This window comes from Aythya fuligula, chromosome 2, assembly GCF_009819795.1.
Source record: "Aythya fuligula isolate bAytFul2 chromosome 2, bAytFul2.pri, whole genome shotgun sequence".
Lineage (NCBI taxonomy): Eukaryota > Metazoa > Chordata > Aves > Anseriformes > Anatidae > Aythya > Aythya fuligula.
In genome coordinates, this window is record NC_045560.1 from 86,994,494 (window position 1) to 87,017,447 (window position 22,954).

A 22,954-nucleotide genomic window follows, 5' to 3' on the forward strand; every position below is an offset into this window, starting at 1 on the left:
CTAAAACTCCTAAATCATCCCAAAGTCCAGGTTCACTATAGTCTCACAGCCTCTTTTTAAATGGCTTTAAAAAAAAACATTAGCTAAACAGCATCTATAATTTACTCAATTTCAGAAAAATCTAAGACCAGTTTTTAAGCTCTGCATGTTCCCTAATAGAAGTGCTTTAGAGGAACTGGAGACAAACTGCACTCCAGTGCAGCCAGCCCTTCCAGGCTGCCAGAAGCATTCTGGTGAGAGCTTGTGGTCCATTTTCATTCAGAGGCGGCTCTGTCCAGCCAGTGGGCAAGGATGGGTTACGTGAACAAAGCAGCAGTGCATTTCCTCAAACCCTTAGGTAAGGCCACAGAGCAGAACCTACTTAGGAATTTTACCGTTGCTGCGGGGCAGTGGAAGCCGAGTGACTGGGACATGGGATTTCTCCTCCTCAGACAACAACCAGATCAGGTGCCCTCTCAGAACAAGGCCTCCCCCACCTTAGTTCAGTGGTGCAGTTGCTGCTGATTTCACTTGCAGGTGCAGCTCTGCATGAGGCTGAGCCCCAAACCCCAAAGAGCGGTTACGGGCACGCACACCAACATGAGCACCAAGGGAGCGGTGCCTTTAGCAGTGCCCACGCACACAGTGAGTGCATGTGTAGGGGCAGCACACAGACAGCCCCACCTCATCCCTCGCCTCCTGATGGACAGGACTGAGGCTCGCAGCACAGCCAGGCCCCCCCCTCTCTGGCTTCACAGCACCCTCACGTCCAGGGGACCTCCAAACACTGCCAGGGGGGTAAGCTCACATCACAGCCACACCAAAACCTGCAGCCGGGCCAGGCCCTGGCTCCCTCCAGCTGCTGGTGTCCTCCCGCCCGCCCACTGGTCCAGCCTCACGTTTATAGAGAATTTTGTTAGTGAATTTTGCACGCACACAGGCATCCCTATGGCACCTGGTTCCCAGATACAACAGCAAGCCCACAGCTGGCCCTCCCTCAGATCCCACAGCCCTGGTGACCCATGGCCTCTTCTCCAGCTGCAGGTGCTAAGACCTCCTGGTAACAGACACACAGGCACAGAACAGAAAACAAAGTCAAACAGAATACAATTAGAAAGAGGATTTAATAAAAAACAGGGATTAGACTGCAGTGACGTGTGCAGGGCTCAGTCAGACAAGAACACCATTTACCAGACACCTTTTCACACCCTCAGGAGGTTCTTCCTGCGAGGTTCCTCCCACAGGAGAGCCCCAGTGCTCCCTTCAATTACACGGAAAGTTTGCCCATCTCCCCCTTGGACTTCAGTGAAATTCATCCACCCTTCACAGCAGCTATCTGTAATTCCCTCACAGTTTCTCCATCTTCCCAGTTAGCTAAACCTCAGGCCAGCACCTAGACGTCTGGCTGTGTAACTTCAGATTTTTTAGAGACGGATAGAAACAAGAAGCAGTGCAGACACTGAATTGTCATGGCGTTAACACGTGACAGTGCTAACGCACTGCAAGGCAGTCACGATGCAGTTATCTACCGCAGCCGAAGGTCTGGTTCCAGGTTTCGTACAGCTCTAGATCCTTCGAGGACACGCTGGGCCGCACGGTCCTGAGGGCACTCTCAAAGTCAACGAAGGCAATGGGCCGCACTTGGTCCGGCAGGATGGTCGCGATATCCATGGACTGAAGGCTGCGGATCGGGCCCAGAGAAGCTTCCCGGCAGAGCTGTGTCATGTCTGCCCCCGAAAACCCATGTGATTTCTGAACAATAAGCTCGATCTCCTCCTCGCTAAGGCAGCTGTGCTCCTTTGACATGAGGCGAGTCACAATCTGCTTCCTCGCTGAGGCTTCTGGAAGAGGAATGTACAGCCTCTTTACCAGCCTCCTTCGGGCAGCTTCATCAATTTCCTGGGGTCGATTCGTTGCTCCAACTACCAGGATACGATCTTCGGAGGAGGTCGTTGCCCCGTCTAACTGGACCAGAAATTCGGTTTTTATTCTTCTCGAAGACTCGTGCTCCCCATCCCCGCGCTGAGACAACAGAGAATCAATTTCATCGATGAAAATCACTGCCGGCTGCTGACACCGTGCCACAGCAAACAGCGCGCGGACCATCTTTTCCCCTTCACCCACCCACTTGGAAGTCAGAGAAGAGGCGCTGATGCTAAAAAACGTAGCCCCAGACTGGCACGCGATGCACTTGCCTATGAGCGTCTTCCCCGTCCCGGGGGGGCCAAAGAGAAGAATTCCTTTCGGAGGACCACGCAACCCCGTGAAGATGTCTGGCCGCAGCATCGGCCACACCACTATTTCTTTTATGGTAGCCTTGGCAAACTCGACTCCAGCAATGTCATCCCAGTTGACGGGGGGCCCATGGTCCATGATCTCGTGCATTATGAGCTCCACCATTTTGGGTTCGATGTTCTTCAGGCGCTCATCTACAGGAAGTGACGGATCTGTTGGCCCTTGTGCGTGAGGTTTACACTGTGCTACTCCATTTTCACTCCCGTCTTGTTTTGGGACTGGAGGAACGAACTTGCCAAACGGACCCCGAGACCTACCAGCACCCAAAGACTTTTTTACGCCTCCGTACGATGAGGCTGGTGTACGCTGGTGGAGGCTCTGAGGTTTCTTTTGCTGATCCACCCACAGCTGCTCTTTTGCCGTTCTAAAACCAGGAGCAGCGCTCTCCTCATTTCCGTTCCTATTCCCTGAAAAACTACTGTCTTCTGTACTAACAGCAGGCTGGCATGGAGCAAGGCTAGAAGGTGCAGCGCTGCCTCTATCAGCCAAACCATAAAACGCTTTTCTTTTCCCAGACCATGCATGTACAGCGGACTGACTGGAAAGAGACAAATTCAGCCCGTCACGGCAGCCACCTGACATTTTCAGAGAACTGCTGCTGGTCACTTCTTTATTTCCAAACAGTGGAGTTACCTGGAAACCTGTCTGAACCTGTTCCTTTAGGGACGCAGAAGAGGCAGGAGGTATATCCAAAGTTTTGGTCACAGGAGGCAGACTGCTTTGAAGATACTTTGAAGACAAGGGATGCTCAAGGAGATCCGGGCCCCGACTCGCACATTTTGATGAGCCAGCACAGCGTTCACTCTCGGCAGCACTGCTGAAGACACCAAGTCTAGGAAGACCTGGAGTGGCAGAGGCACTGACCCCGTTACCGGCTGGTACAAAGGCATCTGTCGGTGCCATCTGAGCGCTTTGGAAATTTTTGCCAGCCTGCATCCTCTCCTGCACACACTTTAATTCAAATACATTATCTGTTGTCAAGGCAGATTGCCACTTGTCACTGTCATTTTGCTGACACTTTGCCAAAGTCAAAATGTTTTCAGCGTAGTTATTCAAGCCAGTCTCTATGTTGTCAGAGTCAATAATTGCAGAGTATTTCTCTGCGTACTTTTTAAAGAGGTTGGCAGCACAGACCTGAGAGATCTCGGAGTTTGCCCATGCATACTGAATACGCAGAATTTTGGCACGATATTCATCAGCCTTCTGTGCGGGCGTGCAGGTGCCAGAGGTAAGAGCGAAGTAACTTTTCTGCCAGTCGCTCAGGTGCACGGTGCTGTGAGTGGGTGCTTCCATCGCTGACACTGAAACACACACACAATACCCGTTGGTACAAAACGCATCTCACAACTACTTACAGGCTGCTTCTCTCTTCTCTAATGACACATAAATGAACACATGCGTTATTTTAATTGAGGGAAATAGCGCAGTACTTGTAAGTCACTTAGTCTGGACACTTCAGCATTTTCACAAGGCAAACAGCTTTGTGGAAAAAAGCCACTAAGACTGGGGTACTCTTCTCCTTTCTCCTTCAAAGAAAGAAAAGAAGAAGGGACACGAGAGAGAGAGAGAGTGCTTCTACTCAGAGGTCTCCTGGGGAGGTAAGTAGACTGCAAAGGAAGGTAACAGATGGCCAAACAAAAATTGGCCTTGTTAAATGAAATCAGCAATGCTTTCACTCCTGTTTGACGGAATACTGCACAGTGCAGAGGAGGTCAGGTTATAGGTAATTGTCAAAAAGATGAAATTTATTACAGTGATGCTAATAAAAAATGAAACAATGAAGTTACTAAATAAAACTATATGCAAAACGAGGGGAGGTAAGAACAGAATGAATAGGCTTGCATTTAGTAAACTTTCAAATTAGATATTGACAGATTCATAACACGTTCAAAACTACGTATTCCATTTAGACCATACTAAAACCTCCCTTATTTTCGAGAAACTAAGGCCTTGTGTGTTTGTAGTGATGACTGTTTTTCAGTTTTAGAAAGCAGAATTTAAGTTCCTTCAGCTAGGTTTTAGTTTAAGAAACATGAAAGATGACCTTTGCTTAGGAAGGCACATCTTGCTAGCTCTGAGAGGACATGCTCATGTTTTTGACACATTTCCAAAGCTGTCTCTTCTCTGCGGTCTGCAGAAATATTTCTGGTAATGTCAGGAATTAACAATTTCAGAAGAGACACAGGCACCGGCAAAATTAGCGACATCTACTATTGCCCCAAGAGGCTTTACAGAAACTGCCTAACACACAGTAATTCCGATCTCCTGATCTGTCCATAAGAAACTCGCTCAATACATGACAGGACTGAAACACATCAAATTCTAATTTCTACTGTTTAACCTCGGTAGGTACTGGGATTTCCCAGCCAGGAAAAAAAAAATAAAAAGAAAAAAAGGAAAAAATAAATAAAAGCTGTTGGAGTTCATGACCATGCCTTCTTCACGCATCCCAGAAACAGAGTACGCGTCAATCTGCAATCTTCTCTTGAATCAGCAGCAGAGTGCATCTGAGTGCAGTCATGTAAGAACACACAAAGTGCAAGACTGTGGAGATACCTTAAATAAGGTAAGGACAGGGGCCGGCCTCATTTTTACTTTCAAAAAGTCTTTGCCCAGTGATTGCATGAGCGCAGCACTACACAGAGCATGACCTGGTGATGGCAGGAGGGGTTACACGCATAATAAACAAGGAGATAAATTGTTTTGTGTTGGGTTTCGGCCCAAGTGCAGGAAAGCCAAAACACCTTTTACCTGCAAATTCCGTGCCTTTACATGGGAATTTAAAAAATTACCGCCAGCTTCTGTACAATGAAAAGTCTCTCTTGCAGCTACCGCGTGGGGTGCGAGTTCCCACCAGCGCCCACCTGCAACAGCTGAGCTGGGCAAGATGCTAAGCTCTCACCGTGCACGTGGCTTTTCCGTGGTGACTTAAAAGCACCTTATGAAACACAAAAGTTGGTGTTTGCTCACGTGAAGTACCTCCGTAGTTCACATAATTCAGAGTATAAACATATAAAACATATCACGCCCCACCCCCACCCCCCAAATCAGCAGCCATTTCACAACGATGCAATCACTCCCACACCTCTGACAGGCCCCGTTTGGAACTAGTAAGCGCACAGTACGGCAGCTAGCTCCAAATTTTAACTTTTTTTTTTTTTTTCTTCTGAAACGCGTACACGTGAGATTTTCCGCCACCTTTATCCCCTGCCAGCTAACCAGAAGGCAGCTCCCATACACCTCCGGCGTCGGGGGCTTTGCCCCAGCACCGGCCGCAGCCAGCCCCCGCCCTGCCTGGCCCGCGGGGCCCCCTCACGGCTGAGGGGGCGCAACGGCCACCAACGGCCACCAACGGCCACCAACGGCCCCCCACGCGCGCGCCGCAGGGGATTGGGGAGGGGAGGGGCTCCCGCCGCGCGCCGCGCACCCACCGGCCGCCGCCAGCCGCCCCCTGCGCGCCCCGCGCGCGCTCCGCCCCGCCTCCCCGCCGCCGCCCGCCAATGGGATAGCGGGACGCCGGTGACGCAGCCGGTCGTCAGGCAGAGCCGGGCGGGAGAGGGAAGGCTCCGAAGAAAGGGCGGGCTGGGGAGGGCGGCGCGGCTGTGGGGGAGGGACCCAGCCGTGAGGAGGGACCCAGCGTGGGGAGCCCGGCACGGCCCTGGCTGAGGCAACAAATTGTTCCAAAGCACGTTAGCGAAGGGGAAATGTCCTGTTGGCAAAGCAGTGCGTTCAGTGAACGAGCAAAAGTCACAACTGATGGTGAAAGTCAACATGCTGAAGTGATCTGGGAGGGGACGGACCCTTTACAGCATATCTGGCGCGAATAAAATGCGGGAGGTTTGGTTAACAGCAAAGACAGACACCAGTCTTTTTTTTTTTCATTTATTAATGCCATTAATAAAATCTCTGTGTCAGTTTAATATGCTTTGGATAGAGATTTTAAAGGAACTGTACAGCTCACAAATTGTAATAGTAATAAAAAAACCCAAAACAACACTAAACATCAGATTATTTTTCCAGTTAGGTCATATGGACTCTACATACTCTTAGATATTATCCATCAATAATCATTTAAGCTGCCTGCCCTTCCACCATGGTCTTCAAGTTTCTCCAATTTTATTTCTCATTTGCTCCACTCTCCGAGCAGTTCAAGTGTACATCCCAAGGTTTGGACTACAGCTGTAAGACATCACAACAGGAGTACTCCTCAGCAAATACGGTGTCCTTACAGGTTGACAGCGGAGACGAACAGCCATGAACAGAATATGACATGTAACGCCGAGAGGAAACTAGAAATTGCAGAACTACAGTGCAGTCCAGAGTATAACATAGTAGCAATACCTTTCATAAATACATCTTTTCGGTATTTCACCATCAGTAATAAAATATAATCTGTCATTATTAAGAGAGTAGGCATTGTACTAGCATTCCACTAGTTAAAAAAAATAAATCCATATGACTACTGAAAAGTTACTTTTTTTCCCTCATCTAGTAGCTGCACTGCGTTCTTTGAGATGTGGACATTCTACTAAAGTGCATTTCTGAGACTTTGTAATTATTTTTAACAGCAAACAGTATTAATCGGCACAGGCTCTATAAGCTTTTGAACACAAGGCACAATAAATCCAGGCTCACATATTAACTATTCATACATTGTTTGCCACCAAAAGTCATTTCACTTACAAATATATTTCAAAGCTACAGAACAGAAATAGCAGCAAGGTCCTCCTTTCAAAAATATTCCTTTTAACAGTTTTGTTCTTGAGTTGATTACATAGCCCAGATATTTATTTTTTTTTTTTTTCAGATGACTTAGCACTAGAACTCTGCAAAGGAATCATCACATGGGGAAAAGAGGGTATGAGAGACTGAATGCTAACAAGGCCTTCATTGATTATACATTCAAATCATCCCCAGATTTCAGATAAAAATAGAGCTATGAAATTCAGATTTCTGCATTGTGCTGGCCATGAGGAAATGTCATTCAATGGGTCTTAGAATGGTTCAGCTGGAAGGAACCTACAAAAATCAAGTCCAAGCGCCTGGATGCCTCAGGGCTAACAAAAAGTTAAATCATCCTATTGAGGGCATTGTCCAAACACCTCTTGAACACTGACAGGCATGGAGCATCAACCACCTCTCTAGGAAGCCTGTGCCAGTGTTTGACCACCCTCATGGTAAAGACATTTTTCCTCGTGCCCAGTCTGACCCTCCCCTGGTGCAGCTTTGGGCTGTTCCTGCTCATCCTTACAGGATGAAAACATGCAGAGAAAAAATGTGGCAGGGAGCAGACTGCATGCCAAACCAGCTGTTCCCAGTACCTGCTTCATGGTCTACATGCAACTTCCCATACACGGGAAGTACGCTTGCAAGGGACGGAGAAAGAAAATTCAGCAAGTTTGCAAGTTTCTCAAAATGCTTTAGAAGTTAGCATGACAAGTTAAAGGGAAAGATTAAAATAAGTGCAAATGTAGAAATTAATTCTACAGGTTTTTCTTGGAGTACTTATTTATTTTGTTCTTATTTACACCGACGTAACTGTCTGGAAAATATGCTTTCAAAATTTTAAAGTCAGATGTTGTTTCTGACTTTTGTTTCCCCTCTTCACAGTACCTACCTGCAACTGACTGGAGGATATATCAATGATGTTTGTTGAGTATACATTATCTGACTTTTTCTAATGGTTAATTATTGTTTATTCCAAGGGGAAAAAAATACTGATGGGGGAACCACAGCATATTTGGGGGGTTAGTTCTTAAAATTTCTATTTTTATTGTATTTTTATCTTGTTTTTTAACTAATTTGAGTAACTTTTCTGCAATCATGTTTCTGAGCATATTTTGTCAAATAATTTTTGCTGTTTATTTCATTATTACACAATGAAATAAGCAGAGTGGCAACCATAAAAAGAAATCACCATCCCATTTCACATGACATTATCTTACAGATTATTTATTTTACGTAGTTACTGCTTATAATAACTTGGTTAAAAATACAGAATATCAGGTAGCACATGGATTTTGGCAAAACACCGAAGAAGGAGCTTTTAAGAGGCCTCATTCTGAATGATTCAAGTGAAAACCAATAAGCAGCATAAAATATTTGCTGAGGTTTGACGAAATCGCTGTCTTAAAAGCAAACCTCAAAGGAGAGAGTAGAGAACCTGCCATAAGGGCATTCAATTTAATGCACAGCTTCCCCTGATTTGGCTATGTAATGAAAGAAGTCTTGAAGTCCCAACTTGAGTTACAAAAATATTGCATACCGAAAATACCAAATCATTACCTTTGCACTTGCCTGTTTAGATAGAATGCAAACAGTGTTTTAACCAGGTTACCAAGCTTCTCACAACCTGGATTTTTTCTGAAGTCACAAAAATGTTAAATTATTTGGTTATAACCCCTCACAGTTTCATCTACAGAGAATGGAGTGGGTGTGCTAGGGGTTTATTGAGGACGACAGAGGGAGTAATAACACTTCCCTTTGAGTTGCCTGGTTCAATAAATGCTCTTGATAACAAACAGATAAGAAATGGTAAGAAATGACAGCTTGAGCCCCCACAGCCACATCCAGCCTTGAAAGAGGCAAGACAAGAATGCGGTGCATAAGATTACAGTGCAGAGAACGAATCACCAAGGTTACAACACAGAGTGCTGGCAAGGGTTTTGCTCCTGCAGCTGGGCTACGAAACAACAGGTTTTTGTATTTTTTTGCCTCATAATTCGACTGTCCCACCTGCCCCTAAAATAAAGCTTGGCAACACAGAGAAAGCCGGCTAATTACCTCCTCCCCACAGCTGCTTCGCCACCGTTACTGCTGGTGGTCGTCGTGCTCCCACGTTTGCAGGAGGTCGGTCGCCAGCTGTGAGATGTGCTGCCAGGCAAACTTGACGTGGGTGGATTCCACCGTGCGGGAACAAACAGCAAAACGTAGCACAAACTTCTCTCGCAGGTAGCACGGCACCAGGTGAATCTTCTTGGCCTCGTTTATGCTTTTGAGAAGCGCCTTATTTAGTTCATTTGAGCCCTGAAATCATCATAATTCAATGGATACAGCAATGAGTTTCAGAAACAAGCCTGGAATATGTAAGTCCCACCAAGCTGCCGAGCCAAGGCGTCACCAGTAACATGCGGCCGCTTTCTCATCTCTCAGTGCTTTGCCATCAAAGGATTATAAAAAAGATCACGGCTCAAGAGATCGTTTTTCAGCCACAAAGAGATTTATGGATTAACTGTGGCTTAGAAGCAGTGTTCACACTGGGGCATTTGTGATAGCTGACTGCTTTTGCATGACCTAAGGTCATGAGCTATGTAGCTTCACATAAAAGCATTCATTACTGCAACCATTTCATTACACTTTTCTTAGATCTAATCAAACAGACGTGGGAGGCAGTTTTGCAATGAACTGTACTAACATTAGTAAAACAAATCTTCCAGTCTTCACTTAGGCATGGCTGCTGTTAGAGAGGCTTTGGAAAATGAAGATGGAAATCTTACCCTCAGTTAAGTAATAGTTAAGGTAATGTATCCCTGGCATAAAAAGAATCAAGGAACCAAAATCTGGTTCATACTATTAGTGAAACCCTAAAAAGGTATTTGCTGTGAGTTCTATAGCAAGTGTCTTCCACTGAATCCTGCAGTGTTTTCTTGGGGATTTTAGGAATGTGGCAAACCGACCCTCCCACTGGGAGCAGCCATTCTTCTGAGTAAGTTACACATGCTAAATAACTTGGAAGAAGTCAGAGGGACACTACATCCATTCAGTATTGCATTTTATCTTCTTCTAGTGTACTTAGTCCTCCTTGTACTCAAATACTGAATGTATTTCCTTTAGAGCAGCTGCATGGTTTCAGTATCAACCCTAAAAGAAACAGGACTGCACAGAAGAGTACCGATTCTTTTACAGGTTCAGCTAATGTTGCATTAATGGTTTTCCTAGTTCACCTCCATCAGCATTTAAGAATAAAACAAAAGGTGGCATTAGATTTTCAAGAACACCAGTAAATTGTTTAAAATGAAAACAACACGGCAGGGTCTTGGGACTTTTCTCAGATTTAGCAATGCAGGATGAAGTGTTAACAGCCTATCTTTGGCAGTCTTTGTTACCCTAATTACAGGAACCCTTATGTCTAAATTTTTATATCAGCAGCCTGATAGATGGCCTCAGATTCACTGGCCTGCTTGACATAACAAAATACGCCACGTTGATCCTGAGGGCTATGATTTTTCTCTTTGGGGAAGGATCCTAGCTACTGTACGGCCTTTACTCTTTCCATGTGCACTGCCGGTGACATGGCATTGCAAGAGAGGCTGGGACTTCTGCTGTTCCCTGACTGACCACTGCAGCACCAGAGCCGCAAGTGGACAAATCCACCTGGATACATGCTCAGCGGCGCTTCTGGTACAGCAGTGGCCATCGGTCTTCTTGAAAATATCTTTATTAGAAGACATTATCACAAATCTACCCAGTTGTGGTGTGCCTTCCTAGCCTTTTCCTAAAGAAAACAAAGCACAAGGGAGACAGTTTCCCCTTGGCACTACAGACAAAATGATTTCTTCCCATGCTTTTGGATCCCATTACAGTTAGGATGAACCCAAGTCAGCATCACCGGTGAGAATGACGTACTGCTGCCTTACTGAAGGTAATCCATCAGTAAAACGTTGATCCTCAATGTTAATATGAAATGCACAGCAGTACCTTTAGGGCACCACAAGCAGTTATAATATGTTAATGCCCTTGGCAGGGGTAAGGGGAGGAAAGAGAAAGATTTGTGTGCCTTTCTTCTATTCTCCTCTCTCAGCTGCACCTAGGGGCTGCTCTGACACTCAGGTGTCACATCAAATTGAAGTTAGCAGTGACAAATCCTCTCCCAGAGCTTTGAGAAGCCAGCAGCCGGCTCTGATGGAGTCTGTCAGTTTTAATAAGCCCGTATTCTCACCCCCTTGGAGAAATGACTAGCTTGACTTGTATTCATCTGAAGACATGACAGGGAGGCCAGAAATTAACCCTTTGGCGTGATACTTGGATTCCTTCTCTGGCATTTGATGAAATAGTTATAATATGAAAGTCATAGACTATTAGTTCATCTGCTCAACAGCATGAAAGGAAAAACATTAAAAGTTACAGCTAAAAAATAAAAAGAAGATTTCTCAAGAACAACAGAAGGAAAAATATTGCTATTTTTACAGCTCAAAGCATTATAGGGTTAAGTCCCCTGTCCTTCAGTCCTACTGTAACACAGGGTTGTCCCAGTAAGTTACATAAAAGTTACAAGTACCCTGCTTCTACAGTGCGTTTTAATACCAAGTACAGAAACCACCAGAAGATTTTGAAGAATTATTTTAATAGGAAATAAAGTTGAAAAAATAACTGGAAAAAACTCTTCATTTAAAAGCTTGTTAGCTTGGGGTGTTTTTTTGTTTGTTTGTTTGTTTGTTTGTTTGTTTTTTGTGTGTGTGTTATTTTATTTTATTGTGGTTTTGTTTGTTTGTTTGTTTGTTTTTGGACAGGGAAGGCAATAAAAACACTGATGGAAATAGTGATGAAAACACTGCTGTTTCAAGACTGGTTTTCGGAAGAATAACGCCTTTATTCTACAACTTGCCCAAAGGTTTATGAGCTAGATATCCAGTATTTATCTCTTCTTGTGTAAACGTCTTTCCCTGTGAACCTGATTTCTTTCTCTGGAGCATCAGGGACAGGCGACCAGATGTGGGTGAACCACTGGTCTGATCAAAAGTGACAATTCTGTGTTGCTAAACTCTGTTTCTTTAAACTAAACATAGAGCACTGAGTAACAGCTATCTCTGGATCTGCAAAACCGGTGTTTACTTGTCCAAGTCAGAGAGCAGACTACAACCAGCATCTTGTTATTGAGAGCAGAACCTGTTCCTCAAAATCTTTTAAAAGTTCTCATTAAGAAAGAAAACATAGTCATGTTTTCACTTACTGGAACAACCCTGTTACATAATCTGTCTGATTCCCTAGCAGCAGATCATTTTTTTTCTTTTATTTTCAACACCACAAATTCAAACTTTCCAATTTCAGATTAATTTACCATTACGTTATTGATATTGGTAAAGATTCATTAGGTCCTTCAAACAGTTGCATCAAACTCAAGTGAATGGTGCAACTGAATGACTGAGGAAAGAATTTGTGAAATGTAGCGATACCACACTACTCAGAAGGAGCCAAGAAGTTTTTCTGAGCCTTCAGAAAAACCAAAAACTCAGTGAGGTATCATGTGGACTAGAAAACACTAGTGCCATTTTCATTATTGCTTGGTTTTCAGATTTTGGGTCACAATGCAGCCTTATACAGAGGCTTTAGCTGCAAAATCCTTTATTAAATAAGTTCCTTACCTAAAAAAGGTCATTAATCTCTTTCAATGTCTGATTAAACGAGTCAACCTTCCCATTTACTGCCGCTCTTTTATTGTGAGAGCAGGGTCAGTTTTCTAGTTTCTGTTGGGCAAGGTTCACATCAATGAACTTGGCATATACAGAGATTTGGGGTAATGAAAGGCAAAGAGGGGCAAGAGTCATGTCCAGGAAAAAATAAAGTGGTGGGGGTCAGTACCAAGGGCATTTGGGAAGCTGGCCCATGCTATCCCAGCATGCAACCTTCTCCTTCTCATATCTTGCTCCAATTTGCCCAGTCTAACTGTAGGATTCTAGAAATGAAAACATTTTCTTTAAAAAAAAAAAAAAAATAAATAATAAAAAAAGTATTTTTTAATCTTCATCCATGATAGATATTGTATATATATATAAAGTTGTGTATTAAATATACACACAAAAAAAATTAACTTGACAAGAAGCATCTACTATGCATACATGCAGCTTTAATAGATGTCCAGAGAAATATATTTAAACAACCATCTTAATCAAAAACCATTAAGCATAGAGTATTACAGCCATTTTGTATTTCTGGCTAGACTAAGACCATTTGTTTGCCTTGACTATATTCCTCCATACCCTAATATACTTGAATTTCTCATAAGGACTTGATTTAATTCAAAGAAAATTGTCTTAAGTGTCTTTCTTTAATCCACTTTGATCTAAATGAATTCCCCTTACTCTCCTTAAAAATAATTAAGAATATTAACTACAGAGACTATATTCTACTGCAAGTTATCGTGTTGCAATAAAACATGACAGAAAAAGTAGAGAGCCTTAGCTGCCTTACCTTCAGCCGAAAACAGACTAGTCCCAAGACAACCTCAGCGCAGATCTCAAATCTTTCATCCTGAAGGACTAAATGTTCAAACTGATGTGACAGCCTGACGTGCTGCAAAGAGAAAGATAGCGTCTATATTGTATAAATTTGGTTTATTAACAGAAAAGATTTGCTCCTTAATCTCTTTTCTCAGTTCCCTCCTCTGATATGTGATAATATTCACATGTTGCTATCTGTTTATGTTAACTTACACCCCGCTTATGACTTTCAGAGACCATACTGACCACTTACTATATTGGTTGCTCAGTCTATCTTAGGCAGTACTGGTCTGTTTCTTAGTGAAACATTTTGGCACAGTTCTGTAATTTTCGTGATACCATATTAATAGCCAATAACTCTTCTTTAAGTTTTCTACCATTCTCAGTTTTGATTGAGACTGGCTGAAAGGAGACAGTGGGGAAGAGGGGAGATGCACAGATTCATACAGAGAAAATGATCACATGTCCAGTGGAAAACAAGACACACAGATAATACTGCTTAGAATAGTTCACATAACGTGAGAGTAACTGTGAGGAGGATAACTTGCTCACTCTTCTGGCCTGGGCACTCAGGACCAGCTGAAAAGAAAAGTGATGGCAGTAAAATCAAGAAAATGGACAGCATACCTCAGCCAGCCTGTTTAAAAGTTACCGGGGGAAAAAATACATTGGATATAAAGCCAGAACAATTATATCAAGGCATAGGAAACCAATGCTCTTCCAAAATCAAATAAGAAAAATACCAACAGGCATACTAACAACCTGTGAGGAACATCAGTCAGTGATGTTTGTATACATACACCACATTTTGCCTTCTCCCAGACAGAAAATAAATACAAAAGTGCTTGGAAAAAAAAGAACTCATATCCGCATCAGGTACCTGCAGTCCTTTACTCAGCCCCCCTTTACAGGTTATCACCAATTTAGTGCTCGCTAGCTCTAGAAAAAGACAACTGGCTATTAAAATTACAGTTTATGCACTGGCCAGTCTACATCAAAAATAATCAACACTTTTATGTATTTACGATTGCAAACAATTTTACTAAAATGAACAGACCCCATGTCTTTTCCTTCTGTTCCACTTTGCTTTCTTACAAGTTCAAGGAAAGATACCAATAAATACAAACCACTTTGGGCCAAGGTTAGATGTGAAATATTTCATCTCACAGGAACTTCTTCCAAAAGGCAAGAAGAAAGCAGAACAAAAATCCAAAAATTACAGGGAGAGAAAAAAAAGAAAAAAAAAAAAAAAAAGGAAAGAAAAAAAAACAACACATTTTGCAATCTTAATCATAGCTTTCTGATGTTTGTTTATTTCCTAAAATAGGAAAACATTGTTTATATGGAATTGAACATTGATTCAAGACATTCCTACGGGGCATACTCTTTGTAACCAGCCAATCTTCCTCTCGTTACCACTTCCTCTCTGCTGTTTGTGACATTCATTTATCACCTCCCTCTAAAATTAGACTGAGAGCTCTTTGAGTCAGAAAGAAGAAAAATAAAATGCCCACTTCTTTCTAATGCATTTGAATATTCTGCTCCTACAAATAGCATGGGCTTAAAACTGTGAAATTTGACCAGAAGTATGTGTATACCTACATACATTTGTATGCATAAGTGCACGGGAAACCTATGTGAAATATGCACGCAGGTTGTAACAGTCTTCTACCACCTCTTCCAGCCCTCATTTCCATAGCACCAAACAAGTTATGTCTTTTACACAGCCCAGCAAAATTTCACAATGCATACACCAGGTCTTGGAAGTCAAGACCATAAAAATAATTCCTGTTTGATGAGACAAATGACTTTCAGTGAGGTGTTCAATGACAAGAGATTTTCACAGATGTTCAACCAAGTGTAATCACCAACAGAATTAAATCAGAATTTACCTGGGTGAGAAATTAATAAAGCAAAAATTTGAGATTTAGCTTACTGCAAGGAGTTTGTACAAGAAAACTACAGATACTTGCCGTACACTTTCTATAGCAAGTATTTCCAATTTTTTGCACTAAAGGATTTTTCAGGAATTTGAAAGAAATAAAAGCAAGGAAAATTATAGTGCATTCAGTAAAACACAGTTGAAAATGCTGGAAGCATTCTGTATGGATGCAAGTCATTTTTTCGTAGCAGGCCTTATCAAGTTGCAATAGTTTGAAAAGCCACTGGGGGGCACCACGGGTTTTAGTTTTTTACAGGCAGGGCTGGGAAGTAGAGAAAGTAGGAACCGCCAAGTTTCACTTGCTTTGCTTTCCCCTGTTTTGCTTAGCACAGTGACCCAAGGCCCCGCACCTTTGAACCGTAAGCTATTACCCTGAATTGCTTTTACAAAGACTGTTGCAACCAAGCATAAATAAATCCAATAAAGTTAAACGTTATTAAGCCTGGAAGTTCAAACTCTGTGAAGTCAAAGGGCTTTTAGATATCACACCTGCCTCTCTCTCGACTCAAAGAGCCGTACCCCCGCTCCGGGAGTGGGCATGGCAAGGGATTTTTGTGTCCCTCTATCTCAGGTAAATAATCATTGCCCTTTTGCAGTGATAAGGCAAAAAAGAAGGGGATCTAAGTAATGTGATTATTCAGGATTAGAGGAAATGTCTTACTCATGGGAGCAGTGAACTCATGAGGCAGTAAGATGTGGTCCTTATTTAAAAAAAAATCTGTATGTATATACGTATACGTGTGCACATACAGATAAATAGAAGCACATAGACAGATATGGGCTCCTGCATTTAAATGTTTCAATTGAGAATTGAATAGCAGGGCAACTCCTTCCAGAAATAAAACAGTTTTTGATACAAGGGAGTTTCTCAGAAGCATCAGAGTGCAATAACGTGTATATGCTTTAGCTCACATCTCACTAGAATGAATGAAGATGCTGCAAAAAGTGTCCTCTAAACAGCCACTCGGACGATGCCACTGCCCAGCTGCAGTGCTATCTCTGGCCCTGCTGTTCTGTACAGTTCCATTTTCTTGATCTCAGCTGTTAATTGTTAATAGAATTCATTTTAGTCTGTGAGAAAGGGAGAATGTGGTACACTGATTTCTTCTGGACCTCCACAGGATTTATCTGACTCAGAATGTTCCTGGGGATTACCTACAAAAGCATTAACCTCTAAATTTCTCAGATGACTTCTGAGCTCTTTGCGATGACTTAAAAGGACAAAGGAGTAATACATGGCCAAGCAGTTTACAAATGTGCCATTTACAAATGGGCTTTGGGGGGTTCACATTTATACTGACTGCTTGGAATCAGTCCAGAGGACTGTTGCTGCTTTTGCCTTCTCTGTACATCTCCTCCACAGTTTTGGGACTTACCTCCAAAATTTGTATTTTTCTCTCCCCACATCCTTCTGAGATGACCGCCCTCCCATTTACCACTGCTTTAAAACCTATACTTTGAAATAGGTTAATATTACATGTGTGGGAAGAAAGTGCGTAACTGGAAGGTCTGGAAAACAAAAAAGTTACTATATCTAAATCAAAATCACTCATTCTCATCTCCTAGGAATATTTTGGTTCCTAAATGCCTGTCTTGGTACAAGCAAATACCAAGCTGCAGTGGTTATCTGGTCATTTTGATGCAGACCTTAAAGGTTGCAACATAATAAACAACTTTTTTCTAAACACTACTAAAAGAAAAAAAAATAAAAAACAAAAACAACTTTGAACTGAAAGAGATAGAAATGTTTGTTTGTTTTGAAACTGGTTTGAAGCCCACTGAATTTGATCAGTACTTACCCAGGGGGGCTGAAGAGGAGGAACTAACTTAATGGTCCCAGTTTGACAGATCAGTCAGGCACTGGAACGGGTTGCCCAGGGAGGTGGTGGAGTCACCGTCCCTGGGGGTGTTCAAGGAAAGGTTGGACATGGTGCGTGGGGACAGGGTTTAGTGGGTGACATTGGTGGTAGGGGGATGGTTGGACCAGATGGTCTTGGAGGTCTTTTCCAACCTTTATGATAAACATAAGGTCATACCTTTTTTTCCTCTGTGTACTGGGGAACTCTTTAATGAACTATTAAATAAACACACAATTCAAGAAGGCCTTGGGAATCTAGTTTTCCAAATTATCTTTGCAAATAAGGGAACAAAAGAGGGTTCCAAGTGTAGAGTCAGTATCTTTAGGAAAGGATTGATTTGCTTTGTCTTACCAAACAGTGTTGTCGTAGAAAATACAAAAACAGCTATGATAATGGGCAGACAAGCACTTTTTGGGTAGACAGCCAGGGGAATGTTTGGGAGACAGGGAATGAGAGAACTGCAAAGCATCTTGTCAAATGTGAATACTGAATTGTGGAAACCTGCCTGGTAAAAAGCCATGTTGTCAACACAGGGCTTCCAATCCTCTATTTTGCCAGTGAGAGATTTAGCCCCATTTAAAACCTTGGCATTATACTGAAATAACTGTTGTCTCCAGAAATCTAACCTGAGAGAGCAAAACACTAGACACTGTAATGGCAGTCTAGTAAAGCAGTAACGAACCATGCATCAACTTTTAATTGGAAGGGCGTGTATCAAATTGCCATAAGGATAATAAAGCATCAGGATTGCCACTGTTCTCAAAATTTGCTTCTGAGAGCCTTACTAAAACTAAAAATATAATCTAAGTCCTTGTAGAGTCAGTTAAAAAACGTCATGATAAAAATGAGAAGCGAAAAGGGTACCCTCCTCCATCCCAGAACCTTTCCAAACTGGAAGAGATTTATTCATGCAGCTGTTTTACAGGGGCAGAAGAAGCCCTTCTTAGGCCTTCGTCTGTTTAGTACCACAACAGAAAGGAATGCATGCCTGCAGAGGGTTTGGTATACTAGACCAGAGTCTAAGCTAATGGATATTTTTGTAAATATTTAGAGCGAAGTCATGGAGCTCCCCTCATTATAAGTTTCCCTAAACTTCATAAAAAGGAAAGGCATGCTTGAATTTGATTTTACTGCTACAGAGGAAGTATATATATATCATTTAGACTGCTGCCAGGTGTGTTTCTTAGTGATTAAATAACCCATCTTTTTTACATTAAGAATAAACTTAGTACTTACTCACAGCAATGTTAACAAACTGTAAATTGTACACATCGTTTTTAAAAAAAATGTGTATTTTAAACAGGAAACAGAGAAACAGCAGAAATTATCGCTTCAAGGGTAGGTGGACAATAAGGTACTGTATCATAAATGTAGCCCAACAACATTAATCATAATCTAAACATGCTATCAATCCATGTGCATTAGAGAAATAAAGAGATAATGAATGTTTCATGGTTTTTCTCCCAGAAAAATAATAATAATAATAATAAAATAATAATAATGTGCTCTGGCTTAATTTGAGAGGGGCCTACAGTCCTGCGTTGTATAAATTCCAAATTCCTACGCTTGTCTTCTCTAAAGATTAATACAAAATGGATGACAGCTGAGATCCTGCCATGATATGAAATCATGACACGACATGGGGCAAAAAGCAGTACTCCTATCTACACGAGCTTTCTGAAAGCCGTCACCGCTCCTTTCTGATGTGTGCAGAAGCTGTGGGAAGTGGATGGGGGTAAATAAAGCTCATTTTCCCTTACCATCCCACCACAGACTACCCAAGAAAGCAAACCTGTGTTACCTTGCGGATGTGCTCCTGCAGTCCCGTGACCCCATACATCCTCAGCACGAACCAGAGCTTCAGGGAGCGGAACCTCCTCCCCAGGGGGATCTGCCAGTGCTGCAAGCCAGAGAGAAGGCAGGGCACCCATGTTAGAAGTCAGCTTTGCAGTGATACTGCAGAAATTGTATGTGCTGCAGCAACTTTTAAGCATAACACATTTCCAGATCCTAGATGCTGTTGGCTAATGCTCTGATACAACTCTTGATACTCAAATTTTTCAAATGAAAAGTGGAAAAGAAGGTTGGTGTCAGCATGGAAGGGTCACAAGGCAAATCAAATTGTCTTTTTGCAACCCAAATTCTCCTCAAAGGTTTTGGAAAAATGAGTATCATACATTGGCTTGTATACAGTTGAGGGGCCAGCATCTATTACGATTGGCCCATTTTCCATTTCAAAACGAAAATGTTTATATTGCCAAAGTCAAAACATGCATTTTAAAAATATATATTAGTCACTATTTTAAGAAAAACAATCTTTAGGAAATTACTTTCTACTGCTTAAATCTTAAAATATTACATATTAATGTTAATTACATATTAAAATATTACATATGCAAGACTCATTCTGCCTTTAAACATTTTTTTTTTCCCCAAAATCAACAGAGTTTAAAGTTTCAGCTTGAGTAACATTAAAAGTTTAGTAAGCAGCATCCACCACGGAAAGAAAGGTAAGGGTTTGAAGTTTATGAAAGTAATGGAAAATAAAATTCCTGGAAATATCAGTGCATACAAGTAGTAATATTAATGATTATATCGATGTTGTACTTACCCGGTAATCTGTTACAAGGCCTGAAAGTTAAAGAAAAAATGTTCACATTGCTTTATCGTAACAGCCAAATCCTACAATCATATTCTAATGCTATTGAAAAAGCTGTGTTTTAGCTATCCTGCCTGTTTGCTACAAACTTCAGCATCAATTGTCAACAGCAAATATGCTTCACTCCTCAGCTAGCCAGGATGTACCACTAACAAACATTTTCTTGTAGAACAATTATTAGAAGAAATAATTTTCCTTTCTGTTATACTTCAGATCCCATGGTGATCACAGACTAAATACATATATTTTCCTCTTGTAAGAAAAAAAAAAAAAAAAGAAAGAAAAAAAAAAAAGTAGTACATAAGATGGCTTTTATTAACTTTTTTTTTTGTAGAATCCCTGAACTCATTTCAACGCTCATCCTCTGCTGCGAAATGCCACCACTTGAAGAACTGACATTTCTCAAAACAATGTGTTTCTAACTAGCTTGTGTACCCATTCATGTATTTGCTGCTGTTTTTTAAGCATGTCTAATGAGTGACTGGAAAATTTGACTCAGAAATGAACTCTTCCTGTTTGGTGAATAACGTTCTGCATTGTTACGGCTTTTTATTTGATGTGGTGAAAAGCCCTTGCACTGTTTGACCAAGCCACAGAACAGTTCAGTGCAGGGAGGCAAGCAGAGGGCATTATTTGATATCTTTTATACGAGCACACAGCGTCAAGTTGCCTCTACCTTTTCTTTGAGTCAGGTAATTAGGCTGATTTCACAGTAAAGAAAGCTGTAACATAAAGCTGGATTACTCACAGTAAACCAGTGACAAAAATTAAACTGACCTAAAATCTCAAAGCACTTCTTTAGGAACGTATGGAAGCATCTGCTTGGCTTTCTTATCCTGCAGTGGAATATAAGCTTTGTGAGGAAGTATGCACTTAAATTCCGCGGAAAAGTGCTAAGTGCTCTTGGCATTATGAATCACCAGGTACTAAACAGAACTGTAGCTCATGAACTGACCAGCCTACATCATTTTTCTGATTCCCAGCCTTCCTGGGAATTTAAAGACTCCATTTCCTGTGCTACAAACTCTCTTGCCAACACTCTCACATGCATGCAGCCAAAACATATGAGCCTTCCTCCCTGCAACATATAGCCATTTGGCTCTTTAACCTGTTCCCAGGTTATTTTCTAGGGGAAAAAAAAAAAAAAAAGCAACAATCATTAACCTATTCCTGGACATCAAGAAGTGAACATGGTTGTTTTGTCTCAGTAACAAGGTGATTTGATAACATCCACGTTCTGCATTGCCACAGCCATTTGTATTTGATAGCTGCAAGGCTGGTAGCAAAGAGAGGAAAGCAACTGGTGATAGATAAATAATCCTACGCTCCTGTAAGGGGCTGTGTCTAATGATCCACAACAACGCCTTTCACAAGCTGTGAAGCAGAATGCAATCAATGATTAGTCCTTGATTACAAGCCTTAGTCTTACATCTGTATTTAACCAGGATGAATTGCATTGTGGGAGTATATGTGGCATTAACAATAGCGTATAGAGCTGCATTCTTCTAACACTGCCATTAGGATTTGACCTATATCCTGGGTTGCCAGGCAAGCCAGGATAATCTTCCTGGAGCAATGATGCAAATCACATAAAATTATAATTAATGACAAAATAAAGACTTTCCCCTTGGGGGCGCACATAATTGCCATATGGTTATTAAGAGTAATTGCTCACAGATAGATATATTTTTCCGCTCATTTAAATTCTTGAGTGAGAGATGAGTGAATTCAAAAATGCTACTTCATTTGCCTTGTAAACCACGATGGGAATTCTCAGACCTGAGACTTACTTAGAAAATAAGACCCTCCATTAGACAAGTCTTATTTCCAGGAGTGCTGTCATCCCGTAAAACACTCAGGGATCAAGAGTGACTGTAAGAGCCTAGCACCTTTGCAAATCTGGCCATTTTTATTGAAGGCATACGTGTGGATGGGATTGAACAGTTCAACTAGAGGAATGTGCATTTGAAAAGTTGTCCAGCTCTTTGGAAAACTGTCAGCAAACGGGAATAGAACACAATAAATATTCACTACATTGCCAATAATCAGCTGATCCATTTGGTATCATTATGTCCAGATCTAATTGCATGCCATCATGACTAGTGAAGGCAACACAAAGACTGAACACCTTTGTATCCAGCTGGGGAGATGAAGTTTTCAGGACAGCTAGGTGGCATCAGTGAAATCATGTAGTTTTAAGAAAGGTTTCGTTTCCTTTTGGTGTCATTTAACCCAGGAAGTTCTAAGATTCTTCTGTTAGCACTGCCATTTGTCACAAGAATATATTTTCGCTTTAGTTAACTTTGGACTTTTTTCTCCTCAAGAGAAATATTTTTCATGTACATTAATTAAAAGATAGTGATTTAAGCATACTTGCAATAATTTTCATTTCTCATTTTAAAAGGAAAATAAAAAGTACTTTTTTTTTTTTTCTCCTTAACAATTCTAGCTTTTGGTGGGTGAACCTCAGCTTCAGAGATACTATATTTTCTTGTTTACTGCCCTGTTCTATATTTGCATTTCTTGGAAATGTAGAAAAATGAATAAAATCTGAAGCCTCTGGTAGCTGAGGCACAAGAATCATTTTTTCCTAGTGCTTTTTAGTGAATGGTGGTATTCTGGATTATATTAATTCAAATGCCAAGGAGTTCATAGCCACAACAGAGAGAAGCGTACTCAGAATATGCTTTTGAACACTGGATAGACTAGGATAGACTTAATTTATCTATCAGTAGCTAGTAGGGTGCTGTGTTTGGGATTTAGGATGAGAATAATGTTGATACCACACTGATGTTTTAATTGTTGCAGAGCAGTGCTTACACCAAGCCAAGGACTTTTCAGCTTCTCGCTCTGTCCTCCCAGCAGGCAGCCTGGGGGTGCAGCAGGAGCTGGGAGGGGACAGACCCAGAGCAGCTGACCCAAACTGGCCAAAGGGGTATTCCATGCCATGTAGGTTCATGGTGAACAATATATAGGGGTGGCTAGCCAGGGGGAGGAGGGCTGG

The 22,954-nt window shown here is 41.8% G+C and overlaps 2 protein-coding genes across 2 annotated transcripts in view; both read right to left on the reverse strand.

Annotated features, from left to right (window-relative positions):
* Positions 1 to 1,104: 1,104 nt before the first annotated feature.
* FIGNL1 (fidgetin like 1) lies at positions 1,105 to 5,717 on the reverse strand. The gene is made up of 2 exons (XM_032182082.1): positions 5,706 to 5,717; positions 1,105 to 3,575 (listed from the first exon to the last, which is right to left on the reverse strand). Exon 2 carries the CDS (start codon positions 3,565 to 3,567, stop codon positions 1,501 to 1,503), a length of 2,067 nt encoding a protein of 688 aa, XP_032037973.1. The 5' UTR covers positions 3,568 to 3,575; positions 5,706 to 5,717; the 3' UTR covers positions 1,105 to 1,500.
* Positions 5,718 to 9,084: 3,367 nt separating this feature from the next.
* Positions 9,085 to 22,954, reverse strand: part of DDC (dopa decarboxylase) — a 48,898-nt gene continuing 35,028 nt past the window's right edge. Inside the window, exons 10-13 of the mRNA XM_032182561.1 lie at positions 19,903 to 19,922; positions 19,093 to 19,191; positions 13,462 to 13,563; positions 9,085 to 9,300 (exon numbers count right to left, since the gene is read on the reverse strand). Coding sequence (XP_032038452.1) covers positions 9,085 to 9,300; positions 13,462 to 13,563; positions 19,093 to 19,191; positions 19,903 to 19,922 — 437 coding nt within the window. The remainder of the gene's footprint in view (positions 9,301 to 13,461; positions 13,564 to 19,092; positions 19,192 to 19,902; positions 19,923 to 22,954) is intronic.

Bases quoted from the DNA above. Each gene is read 5' to 3' on its own strand.
- FIGNL1 (XM_032182082.1), bottom strand. From the start codon at position 3,567: ATGGAAGCACCCACTCACAGCACCGTGCACCTGAGCGACTGGCAGAAA.